The sequence below is a fragment of the Epinephelus lanceolatus genome, chromosome 19 (assembly GCF_041903045.1).
Source record: "Epinephelus lanceolatus isolate andai-2023 chromosome 19, ASM4190304v1, whole genome shotgun sequence".
Taxonomy (NCBI): domain Eukaryota; kingdom Metazoa; phylum Chordata; class Actinopteri; order Perciformes; family Serranidae; genus Epinephelus; species Epinephelus lanceolatus.
In genome coordinates this window covers 31,891,597-31,904,759 of record NC_135752.1, presented here as the reverse complement: position 1 = coordinate 31,904,759, position 13,163 = coordinate 31,891,597, and the positions used below count along the sequence as shown (strand labels likewise).

The 13,163-nt window shown below is 43.9% G+C and overlaps 1 protein-coding gene across 4 annotated transcripts in view; it reads left to right on the top strand.

Annotated features, from left to right (window-relative positions):
• Window positions 1-13,163, top strand: part of rxraa (retinoid X receptor, alpha a) — a 198,712-nt gene that overhangs the window by 132,028 nt on the left and 53,521 nt on the right. For all 4 annotated transcript variants that reach the window (XM_078162358.1, XM_078162359.1, XM_033647604.2 and 1 more), the window contains exon 3: window positions 12,012-12,250. In XM_078162358.1, the coding sequence (XP_078018484.1) occupies window positions 12,012-12,250 (239 nt within the window). The remainder of the gene's footprint in view (window positions 1-12,011; window positions 12,251-13,163) is intronic.

Below are 13,163 nucleotides of genomic sequence, written 5' to 3'. Positions count from 1 at the left end.
TCTAAAATGTGAAGCAGTTATCAGATTCCTCGCAGCTGCTGTTGTTAAATTACACTCAATCTTGTGTGTTGCAGTCAGGTTATTATCTCTCTGTGTTTGTGTATATATGTATATACTCGGCCATGTGCCTTCAAGTGTGTTTTGGCAGTGAGCGAGCCAGATAAGGGCCTCTGTTGTGATTTTCATCTCTGGGTGCAACAAAAGAGGAAGCTCGATGAATCATGGCTTCCTGGCTTGCCTTGCATTTCCCCGGTTACTGGGATTCATATAGCAGTCTCCGATATGACAGCTCAGAGGGTCTTAACAGGACAAACATCAGAATATTTTTTAGCTTAATCTATAACAGAGACAAATGATAACCCATTTACTTAATGGTAGGGGTTCTGCAAGGATAGGAGGACGAGCAGTGTTGAAGCTCTCACATAACCGCCAGACTCCAAAAATCAATTTTTACTTCATCTTGGTTAAGGTCATTCACAATGCCTGTTGTTCTTTAACATGTTGGAGTTTATTAACTTACTTTCCCCTCGCTATTTGCTAAGCTGCCATGTTGCTGAAAAGGTAACAGGTCCTCAATAAGACTCGAAGCACATCAGTTGCAAATGTAATCTCCCTCTCCTGAAGGCAGCTCCGCAGGTTGCAGTGGTAATTATCGCTCCATGCCATGTCTTTGATCAGCTGCCATTGTCAGTTGCCGCACCTCATGTAAGCTACCGAGCGAAGGACAGCCAGCGTGATGCATTCACCGTGCTGGCTGTCCTTCATCTGTATATTACATCTGCTACTCAGTGGTCTTTTTGCTCTCTTTGTGTGCCATCTCTCCACTTATTGCTCTTTGACAATTTCAGATGTAGCAATAGTTGAAGCGAGGGAAAGGTGCATATTTGTGGCACAGTTGAAGCAGAGGAGATACTTTCAGTGGAGACCACCACTTTGCTCCAAGGTCATTTGGTCTACATTGACTTTCTGTATAATATATATATTTAGTGCAGTAATTTCCATATTTGTTTGGACGACAGTGGATACCAGAACTTTGATTTCTGTAACTAAAGGATTTCAATGGTGACGATCTTTCAAGGCAGGAAAAAAATGTACAGAACAACTACTTAACTGCTGCTACAACAAAATAAACTCATCTACTGTCTTCCTGAATGGTCAGTATGTTGCACACTGTCATTGTGTTCCCAAAACATGGTTAAATACTAGTGCCAACACCTGGTCAGTTTGTCAATTGGTTAGTCGATACAGTCTGGTCCAACCAAATTCTTGCTGGTGGAACAATCACTAGTGTTTTGCTAGAGTGCTTAGGAGGTTTAAATTGTGGTGCTTTGGTTGTGTCTGGTTGCTATAATTCGGGAAATCTGCCAAAGTAAAAATGTCGGCACAAGGTAGAGCACTTGCTATGGCACTTGCTATGGCCCTTACTCTGGATGAAGGGGAGATTGAAGGATGCTAGGAGAAAGGACGGATCCGCTGGTCTATGTGGCTAGCATTGTCGTTGTTGTTCTGCAACGTGATGGTTGGTCTTTGCCATATTTTTCCTGCCCCTACTACACTGTGATTTGATGGCATAATGACAGTGGTGCAGCGTCTACCTCAAGTTGAACATTTTTCATCTCTAAGCAACCAGGGGAAAAATGGCAAACCTCTAACACTTGGCACAGAAAAGACACCCAGCACCTCGTCATACTGCTGCCATTTGTAGCACAGTGTAATAATATGGCATTCCCTTTGCAAAGAATTCTATCAATATGCTGCCCTCAAGAAAAAAATGCTTTGGTGTATACACAAAGCTACCGGGTAGAGTGCACTTAGTGCCCTGTGGCCAATTTAGTTAATCAAGAGATAATGGGCAGATTTTATTTTCTCTATCGACCCATCGATTGGTTGAGGAGTAGGTAGAATTTCAGTCAACCAAGCTTTTCATCGGTTGACTACAGTCCTATTAAATACGCTACTATTGTCAGAGCTTTCGAACATCCAGGAGGCGATGGCACCAGTTTATTCAAAACAATTTTAATATCAGGGTGTCGATGGCTTAGTGGATAGAGCAGGCGCCCCATGTACAAGGCTGTTTCCGCAGGGGCCCAGGTTTGACTCCAGCCTGTGGCCATTTCCTGCATGTCACTTCCCCTCTCTCTCCCCTCTTCACACTTGTCTGTCCTGTCGATTAAAGGCTAAAATGCCCCAAAAAAAGACATAATAATTGATCCCTTACACGACTACCAGATTGCCTTCTCTCCATATTCCTTTAGATCAGCCTTATCTATAAGTTCAGCTAGAACATGAGGAATAGTACATCAGTTACGTTGAACTGAAGTATTGCATGCTGCTGCTTTTAGCAGCATTAGCTCAGACTTCGTCTTGCGCAACTCTGCTCGCAAGCTGGCCGTGCGCTCCCAGGGAGAGATGGTATATCACCTCTGAGCTAAAGAGAACAATTAGGCCATATCAGCAGATCAGAGTGTTGGCAGTCGGGACGCAGCCAGCAATAGCGCCAGTAATCTGTGGCTTAGCTGGAACCTAGCCACGGCCAGCCACGGCTCCATGGCCTCTTCAGACACTTAAGAGTCACCGAGGGCAGCGGCATGCCCCAGGAGCTGGCGCTTTCATCCACATGATATCAGCACGATGAATTGAAATGGGAGGAAAATAAAGGGAGTCTGCGAGAGGCAGAAAAGAGTAAAAGGGAGGTGGGAGGGAAATAATTAAGTCTTTAATGAGGGCAGTTGTTTCAGCAGGCAAAAAGAATCGGGTTATATCAACACTGATACATCAAATGATGGTCGTTAGCAGCCCACCTACTGTGAAATTACGGGTGGCCTGTTTTGGGTCTTTCTGCCACTTATCCCGCATTAAGGCCTTGTTCTTTTGCTTTTACATTCTCTCTTTTATTTGGTCCGATGCCAGCAGATAGGGGCCTGAACAGATAGTTGGAAAAGAACTTTACGAGCCGTCACAAAGGTGCAGCTATAGTTGCAGCTGCACTGTAACTAATCATATCATATCATATCTCGCCTTGACAGGAGTTGTTAAAACAAACGTCCCCATCACTCCATGGCTTTTTGCACCTTCCTCAAGCCTTGTTTACAGTAATGAGGATGTATAATTCATAACAATAAGAGCGTGGGGGCAAAAAAACAGCATAATGTATGATTTTCTCCTGTAGTGTATCTTTGATTGTGCAGGGATTATAAAAAGCACAAAGACCACGGGGAACAAATGACTAAAAACAGGCATCCCTTGTGCATTAAGCAGGCTGTGATGTCATTTGCTTAGTTCCAGGTCTCAGGGTTGCTGATCAAATGCTACTATCTGCAGCTGTTCATTTCTCCGTGGATGTTTTTTGCATCGAGAGTTTTTCTGATCAGTCTCAGGTTTGCATATTTATCTTAAAAAATGCACTCTCCATCTTGCTGTCGTGTAGTAATAAATGAGGTATACACCCAACATCTTGTCTTTTCAACGGACAAAAATAGCTTTCAAGTATGCTGCTTGAGAAGGAAGTGAACAGGTTTTTTTTATGTATTAATTTAAGGCATCATCCTGAATTAATGAAGCACCATAAGCTCAATTGAAGTTGATCTTTTAAGCAAACAGGGTCCAAGATTTAGGGGGATTTAGTGGCATCTAGCAGCAAGGATTGCAGATTGCAACCAGCTAAAACCTTTCTTGGTTAGAATTCCTTCAGTGTTCATTGTTTAGGGATTTTGTACCATGAGCCGAATTGTCCGCAGAGGTTTCTTCCTCTCCAAAACAAATTAGCCAGGTGATTTAAACCGGTTAAAACACTGAGTAAAGCAGTTTCAAGTTACAAATTGTCATTTTTCCTATGATGTTTGGTATATATATCCCCTTAAATCCTTCACTCTGGACCTTAAGGTCATTTGTCAAGCAAAAACACCAAACATTCACTTGTTCCAGATTTGTAAAAATGCAAAAATTTGCCACTTTTCTCTGTTTTCTTTTCAACTTTTTGAAAATCTTTGAACAACTGAAAAACAATTGAAATATTTGGAGTATTTCAAAAGGTGCAGTGAAAAACCTTAGCTGGCGCTCATCATGTTTTATATCACCTGTTCACATATCATCTGCCAGTTATGGTCCCACCCCTGACACCAACTCCCACTCATTCTTAACACACACACACACACACACACACACACACACACACTCCCACTATGTCTCCCCTAACCATTAGAGTAAACACATCAGATTGGGATATTTACTCTTTGGACCGTAACTGAAGGGACCAGATTAGTCTGTTTATAGAGTGTAAAACAGTAGGGAGACATTGCCTGACTAATGAGCACACATGCATTCATGCACACAAATGCATGTGTCACTGAAATCACAGTGAGATGCTGAAAACAAAAGGCTGATGAGTAATGGTCTAATTGCTGAAACACACAGAAAGGTGCACAGGCAGAGCTTCATGGACGGTTGAGTAAAACATCATCCTGCTGTCGTCATGGTAATATAGACATCAGCAGTAAAAACTCTAAAAATGAAGCTGTTATACCGACTCCTGTGTTATTTTGGGTTCTGGGTTTTTACGCAACCGAGTGAATCTCTTGGGTTTTTTTGTTGAATGTTTTTCCCCCCCTTCTCTCTTCTTCCTCTGAACGCATCCTGAGAAATGCTAATGACTAGTGTTTCATCCCGACTGTGCTCTGGTGCTCGGCGCGCTTCAAAATCTGACTCACCTGCCTCTCCTAAAACGTCCCTGTGAATAATAAAAAATCTGCTTGTCGCCTCAAATCAACAGATGAACGAAAAAAAAAAAGAGAATGGGGGCTGCCTTTTTGTTGACAGGCCGCAGCTTCATCCAGATTTCTCTCTCTGAGGAGCCGCAGTTTGCTTATGTGCTGCGGTGTAGGTGCAAGTGACTCATGACTGCTTCATTTACGCCAGAGTCAATCCATGAAATGATCGTTTTTTTCCTGGCTGCTGTCTCACCAATGGCATCATCCCCTGGCTGACCCACTGCCAGCAGGGTGGTATAGAAAACCCATTGTGTGCTCAAGGATCTGCATGGAGCCAGTCTGATTTTTTTCTATTTGTTTGTGAGTATTTGTGTGTGTTTGTGCTGCAGTGAAAGCTCTAACAAAGTCTCAGGAGAGTGCGGGATTGGACAGAGGCTATAGGGGTATTAACCTAAAACTGGCACTGTTCTATGCATCCTTTGTGAGAGAGGACTACCCAAAGCATTATGATGTAACTATCGACAGTCAATTCCACTGATCGTGAGAGGAGATTTAAAGGCAGAATTGCAACTGAACGTAAAGTATGTGATTTACTGAGATTTATGAGCTCTCCTTTTCTGTTTTTGCTGCATCCCACGTCCTCGTGTTCCACTAAATCTCCCCCGTGGCACCAGTAGATAAATAATAGAGGAGGAGAGTTAACCGCAAAGTGAAAAATGAGCATCTGTCTGCTTGTGCATAGGCACATGCTTATGACTGTAAATGTGTTTTGAGGAAGGGAAGACAAAACAGACTGGTGTCCAGACGTAAGGGGAAAGAGACATTGACAGGGAAAACACAGCAAGCGACAGGAGCCACTTGTGAACAAACAAGCCAGAGAAGGAAAAAAGACAGACTTAGAGGCTTCATCTGCTCTCGGGATGGTTCAGGCTATCGTGGGGGGTGTCGGGGTGCACTCTCCATCTATAATGCATCATCCTTTGCTGCTTGTAGAGACAACACGAGCTCATGGGCTAGTTAGGGAATGCAACCGTTTGTATTAGCTCTGCAGCCAGCCAAGTCATTTGTAGTCTTTATAAAAGCTGTGTGGAGGCAGTGGTTCTTATCTTTTTGGGTTGTAACACTTCAGCACAGGTTACATGAGTGTATGAGCTGTTGACGTCTCAATCAGAGAGTGATTCTCCCTTCTAGATTGATTCATTTCAGTCTCAAAGAGGTACATTAATCCAGCACATTCAAGTTGATTGATATAGTGCTTTAAGAACTTGATAAGTTTGTACCCTAGTGCTCCTCTGTAGATTTAGAAGGCATGGGCTAGATTTCATATATATATGAACCAATTATAAAACTAGATTAAGCTTGTTATACCATGATACTAAAAGAGGGAAAGCCTACTTACAGTTAGAAGTTGGAACATTTGAATGCAACTTTTATAAAGGTAAAGATATGGTGGAGTAATGGCATCCTGAGCTGGGAATGAAGTCAAACTCCCTCTGTGTATGTCGTATTCCGAGCTTCTCTGTGGTTTGTTGTGGTAAGCCGTTTCGGCCACGCGTGTATGTAAAGCCCATACACATTGAACCAACACCAAAGACACTAGCGGCGACGAAAGTCAACTGTTATGTCACCTAATGTCGCCTGTGTCTCAGCCAGAAAGTTGTACATAAACAGGCTGCAAAGACCATAGTCGACGGCTAACCAGCACCTCCGTTCTTCGCCTGTGTGAAAGGAAATAACTCCATAACCATAACTGCACATGGCCGTAGTCTGTAATTGTCTTTTAAAAAGGGACACTGGAAGACCGTCATGATGCTAATTATCCAGTTAGCACATTAGCAGCAGAATCTAATATTGAAAGAACAAAGCATATTTCCTGTGCGCCAGTGAACAGTTACGCAAACCATCAGAAAAATTGTTTGTTTAGGAGCTGAATTGCTAAGGACAAATAATCTTACCTTATGTATCAAGTTTGTTCTGATCTCACTCCCTCTTGACTTTAGCTCTTTGTTTACTTTCCTCACTTCTGTTTCTCTTCTTGTGATTTCATTCACCGACTAGACACCAGCCTAACATGCTGAATCTGCGGGAAAAAGCTAACAAGGGCCAACAAGCCCGACATTGACTGATGGCCGACTGAGGCATGGCGTGTCAGGGCCTGCAGTGCATGAGTGTATCCCACTGGCTAGCTAATCACAGCTGTTCTGCACTGTGCTCAAAGGACGGCTACCACTGATAATGCTGTCCCAATCCACAGGTCGTCCCAGCACTGTTAGCTCTGTCAGCTGTTGTTAGCGCCTTTTAGCACCAGTAGCTACAAGTCGCTGGCTCAGCCACCTCCACCTTCAGAATTATAGGCAAGCTTTAAGTGACATATACAGCTTTAACGTTGGGGGTTGGTCACTTTAATGGGTAAAAGAAAACAGTGTTGACAGTTTGAGAGTGACTGCATGTGAACTGTAGCCTCCAGCATGCAAGTCAGGTGCTCTGTATTCCTCAACCATTGTATCAGTGTTTATTGCAGCGACAAAAACTACATTAAAGTTAAAATGCATTCTAGCCACTCTTCTGTAAAAACATTTTCAACTTGTCCACCGCAAATCGTGCTTCTTAAACTCACTCTTCATGGTGATAATGGCACCTCTTAACTTCATTTTGCTTTTATTCCCAACAAACATAAACACATTATCATAGGTATTTCCACCTTCGCTGTTGAACAAATGACAGACGGAGTCATTTTTCTGGAAAGGACGGCCATTAATCACAAGCGCAACAGATTGCCTGTCAGAAAACTGTAAACACAGGTTGTGTCGAGTGTCTGGATGAACGCCACACGCTGTCGTTTGTCTGTTTAGCACTGTCACCTTTCATCTCATCATCCATCCTCATCTCAATCGTCCATTTATCATATCCAAAATGCACGAGGTAGCTACAGCCAGAACGCAAATTGGCAAATTTCCTCTGTGTAATCACACCCAACGGCAGAACAAAAGAGCGAGAAAGGCGAGAATGAGGGAGGGGAGCATTGTTTAGAAATAGGAGATGCTTGTATGGAGTACAGAAGTGATAAGTGGAGAACTCCATCTGCGCCTGCCCGTAAGATGGGCCCTAATTTGCTTATTTGTAGCTGTCAGTTGTGCTTTTGTGTGCCCAGTGATCCAGGCCTATTGACAGGCCGAGGCTGCGGACAGCAACACTCAGAAGCACTGTAACCTCTATCTAAACACGAGTCTCAACTGCCACTTGTTTCGTGAACGCTTCAGTCATTATTTCCCTCTCCTCTCCTCTCCTGTCCTCTTCTCTCCTCTCCTGCCCTTCCCTCGCTCACTGCCTCTCTTTTTTTACACTCTTATCTCATCTTGCGAGCATGTTTATTTTATGCTTTTTGCAGACTGCCTCAGCTTGCCGTGTTTTCTCGGCTGGTAAACCATGTTTCACTTTCCACTTCAACAGGTTGGGATGAAAAGGGTGTATGTAGAAATACAGGCAGTGGTGTAAATCACACTGTTAAACTGTATGGAAAAAAAAACTTTCATTATTTGTCCTGCTTGTCTTTTGTTTAACTTTCCTGTCTTGTCCTTTTCTCTCCTCTCCTTGTTTCTTCTTCTCTCATCCTCCGTGCATCTCTTCAGTTCCTTCTCTCCTTGTTTTACCTCCTCCCCTCTCTTCTCCTTTCCTTGTTTTCTTTCCTCTATCTCTTCGTGTCTTTTCAGGTCCTCCTCTCCTCTCTTCACCTAGTTTCCTTTCCTCTCTTTTTCTGTGTGAATCTTTTCAGTTCCTCCCCTCATCCCTTTGTTTCCCCTCCTGGTGTTGTCTTTTTCCTCTTCCCTCTACTTTCCTTTACCTTTTTCTTATATTGTCCTGATTGTCCTAACTCCTCTCCTTTCTTCTCCTTGTTTTCTTTCCTCTTTTTCTTCTTGTACGTCTTTTCAGCTCCTTTCCTCATCCTCTCCTTGTTTCCTTTCCTCTCCTCTCCTTGTGCATCTTTTCAATTCTTTCTCAGCTTGTTGTACTGTCTCTCCCCTCTTTCTCTCCTTGTAGGTAATTTCAGCTCCTCCTCTCCTCTCCTCTCCTCTCCTCTCTTTTCTGTGTGTATCTTCCAGTTACTCCTCTCCTCTCTTTCCCTTTTGTTTTTTTTCTTCCTCCTCTTCTTGTAGGTCTTTTCTGCTCCTCCCCATTCACTGCTTTTCTCTCCCCTCCTTGTTTCCTTTCCTCTTTTTTCTGTGTGCATCTTTTCAGTTCCTCCCCTCATCTCCTTGTTTCCTCTCCTCGTGTTTTGTCTTCGCCACCCATCTCTTCTCCTTCCTTTCCTTTCCTCTCCTGTCCTCTCATCTCCTCATTTCCTCTCCTCTCCTCTCATCTCCTCATTTCCTCTCCTCTCGTCTCCTCTCCTCTCCTCTCCTCTCCTCTCCTCCCCTCTCTGGGGAGGATTAGGACAGAGTCCTTTTCATCCTGCTGTAATCCTACACTGGCAACCCAACTCCAACAAGAATAAACATACACACACACACACACACACACACACACACACATTGTGCTGTGAGATATCTATATGTTCTGGGGGCTTTTCCCAAATAAGACCATTCACATACAATCCGACCACATAGCCATACAGTTTGCTTCATGTTCGTCTGGAAAAAGAGCATCAGAAAGGATGATGGAATATGTTGCAGTTAATTTTCTGCTCTGGTTGTTGCTCCTCTCCAAAAAAAGTGAAAGAGAGAGGCATAAGGCATGAATGAGAGAGGGAGATGTAAACAGTCTGATCTACCTCCCAGCCCGTCTCTGTCATCCCCCTCGAGGTGGGGCCTTGCTGGGACTCTTGTCAGCTGAGCTCCCCCCTGCTGAGACCTACAATGGCAGATTGGCAACCCTAATACCACAGCTCTCTTTATCTGCCTGAATTAAAACCCAATTGGCGATGGGTTATGGGAATTGCTGGCTCAGGGAGAGCATTTTATTTATTTATTTTATTTTTCAGGAATTATGTGGGTGGGCGCATTTTAGGGAAAAAAATGTAATCAGAGGGATAGAAGCTTGAGGGGTATCAGTCAGAGGATTAAACACTGAGCTAATACAGCAAGATGCAGAGCTGTTGTTAGCCCTTTATTAAGAAGGATGTGTGTTTGTTTTCAAAAGGATGGGGCCCATGTGTGTATGTGTGTGTACGTGCTTACAGGAAGTGCTTGCGAGGCAGGCAGGATGTACAGGAAGTGTTTGGCTTGGCTGAGCTGCCAGCTAGGTTGCTGCTCTGAGGATTGCTGATGCAGGGGACATAGATGCAAAGATTCCCCCTCTTTTGTCTTGCATTCAAACTTTGCAGCAGACACACAGCACAAAGAACACACACACACTGAGAGAAAGGAAATCTTGTAGACTCAGCTGGGACAGAGACGAAGCACTCCAGGAAAATAGCTGTGAACTGAACTCGGTACTCTGGGGCTGTCAACTAATTGAACCATCCATCAGTTTTATTCCACTGCGCGGAAACAGAGGAACCTGGTCACTTATGAAACGTGGGGGTGTGATGGACAAGCCACACTTATTACGTAACTAGTCCATGTCCCTGCTGTAGAGAGGGTGACGTTGTAGTGTCAAAATAGGACAGGGGATAAGAGGAGGGTATGTTAGGATGAAGGGCTCATCAGAGGTGAACCTAAGCTTTTTTTATGTCAGCTGTAGGGGTGTGATATTGAAAGTGAATTGAGAAAAGACAGAATAAAAGATGATCAGGTTGGAATGGCTGCAGGTCTGTAAAATGTCTTACATTCAATTTTATAAATATTGGGCCTTAAAAGATGAACCTAACACAACCTAACACTGAACCCAGTACTGTCTTTTTACTTTATACTTTTGGCAAAAATATCCCTCTAATAACCATATTCCTATATAAAACCTTCCTCTGCACACGACCACATGTTTACCTATATAAGAAAAAGATGATTTCTCCAAACTTAAGTCTTAAATTTACCTATAAATTATCTTAAAAGGGTCTTTAAAAGTACTTAATTTAAGTGTCTGATACCTGTAGACACCGTGGAAAAATGAAGCTGCTATATCACATGGATGCACATTGATGCACAGAACTGCTTATTGAGCCTGCTCATAATTATCTCACCTCCCATGGTTATACAGGTCAGCACAATTCATCTGCTGAGGTAAGGTAGAAGAATGATAAGGTTAGCAACTAACGATAATTTTGATTGTCGATTAATCAGCCGTTTATTTTCTGAGTTAATCCGTTAATCTCAGAGTCCAAAATGTCGTTTTCAGATGTCTTATTTTGTCCAATAAACAGTCTATAACCCAAAGATATTAAATTAGTTTTGCAATATAATTATGAAATATAATTGTTCAAGAGTTGAATGAAGTAACACCCTCCACCCATAAGGAAAAACTGTAAAAAAGCAAAACAAAAATAGAAGTGCAAAAGTGCAGACTGGATAAAAGTAGCAGAGGGACAGAGATGGACGCAAATAGAAGGAAAGACAGAGATAATCATGAATGAACAGTAAGAGTGAAACGCGGCGTTGAAAGACGAGAGGGCAGGGAGGGAGCTGTTATCGGCGCACGACCCTGTCTGCAAACTCTCAGTGACATACCCCAGTACCCTCCGCCTGTGCTTGCACTCCCGCCTGCCTCATATCTTCTGTGTTGACAGCTGATAGGAAGATGGCCCGCTCAGTCAAGGTAAAGAGTCGGACCGAGTCTAGGATGGAGAGGAAAGACAGAAAGAACTTACGAACTCTTAAATAGTACACGAGCTTGTCCTTATCACTGCCTCTGATTTCAATCTCGCTGCAGGTTTCCCCTCAGCTCCGGCACAAGGTCGTATATTTAATTCTCTGAGGCCACAACTCCGCTCATCAACTCCATATATAGTACATCATAGATATACATCCTGTCCTCATAGATCTCTGAGGGAAGCACTTGAGATCAGATAAACTTTTCATTGAGGGACTGAACCAGTGAGAGAGCAAAGAAGCACTGTGTTGTAATCATATTCAGCCTCCACTGACTCAAATGTTAGGGTTGTGCTTTTTCACAGGAGCTATTGTTGGATTTAATTGTCTGAACTGTTTTTGCTGAATTGTCCATTTTCCTGGACCGCGCTCAGATTCAACAACTGCTCTCACACTTTACCAGATGTGCTGGATCCTTGGTGCCAGCGACTTTGGACAGGACAAACTTAAATTAGCTCAAGTGTGAAAATGTCCTTTTAAATAAAATCTAAAGATGTATGTGCACAACATTTTTAAGATTTCAGTCTAAAGTCCCTCCTTTTTTTTCTTTTCTTTTTCCAAACAGACTCGTCGGGCCAGGTGCCCTCGTCGCCCCTGGGCTCCCCCACGTCCCACCGGGGAATGCACCCGTCTCTGCTCAGCCCGACGTCCATGGGGCCCTCAGGCTCCCTCCACTCTCCCATCAGCACACTGAGTTCACCCATGAATGGCCTGGCCTCACCCTTCTCTGTCATCAGTTCACCCATGGGCCCCCACTCCATGAACTCTCCTGGCATGGGCTACGGCCCCAGCGTTAGCCCCCAGGTGAGGCCCGTGACAGATTCCCAGATACGCACATGCACTTTTGCGTATTCAGACCTAGTTTCCTCAAGGTTACTTTTATATACATTAAAGCAAACACTAACACAAACCTGGAACTACGTTGGCAAGGCAATGAGAGGTCAGTTTAAATCCAATGTCCAAAGCTTGTGGTCTCTGTACGGGCCATGTATCACTCGTTATGGAAAGACGGCATGTAGTTAAGTTTGTAATATGCATGTTAGTTTGAAGTTAGCGGTCTGTGCTCATGCACTGTGTGTCAAGCCTTACTAGTCCAGTTTGGGTGAAATTGAGGTTTTATTCCACATTTCCAGAGGCAATATACTTGCCAACCCTCTTGTTGTTCCCGGGAGACTCACGTTTCTCATTGCACTGTCCTGATTTCTTTCTGGAGTCCCAGTTCTCCCGTATTTCTCCCAATTTATGAAAAATTGTCACACTTTTTTTCCCCCCCTTTTTGCTACCACAACCTGTTCCTGGCACTGTACAGCGTGGACAAAGCTTTACGACTCACAGTGCACTGTTCACTACCTGGTGGCGCTTTTTCCTCTCTTCCTCCTTCTTTGACCCTGGAGAGTCTGAGAGGGGCACCCTTTGGGCCTGCATGAGTCAGGCTCAGCTGCCAGTGGACACCTCGTCACGCACATAAGTCTGACAGGATGCTCTAGTGAGGGTTTTAGGGGTGCCTTTGGGGTTGGGGGAGACTCGGCTTGCGCTACTCCACCGAGATGGGGTACCCAGCTGTCTTCCAGAGACTATGAGCTTCCTATTCTGCCTCATTTAGGCATTTAGACCTAGGGGTGTGTGGCTTAGGGAGGACAGCCAGCTGTGGGTCTCTGGCGCAAGCCAAGCCTACAGCCTATGGCATCCCTCCTTCCTCCTGATACTTTTCTGGAGT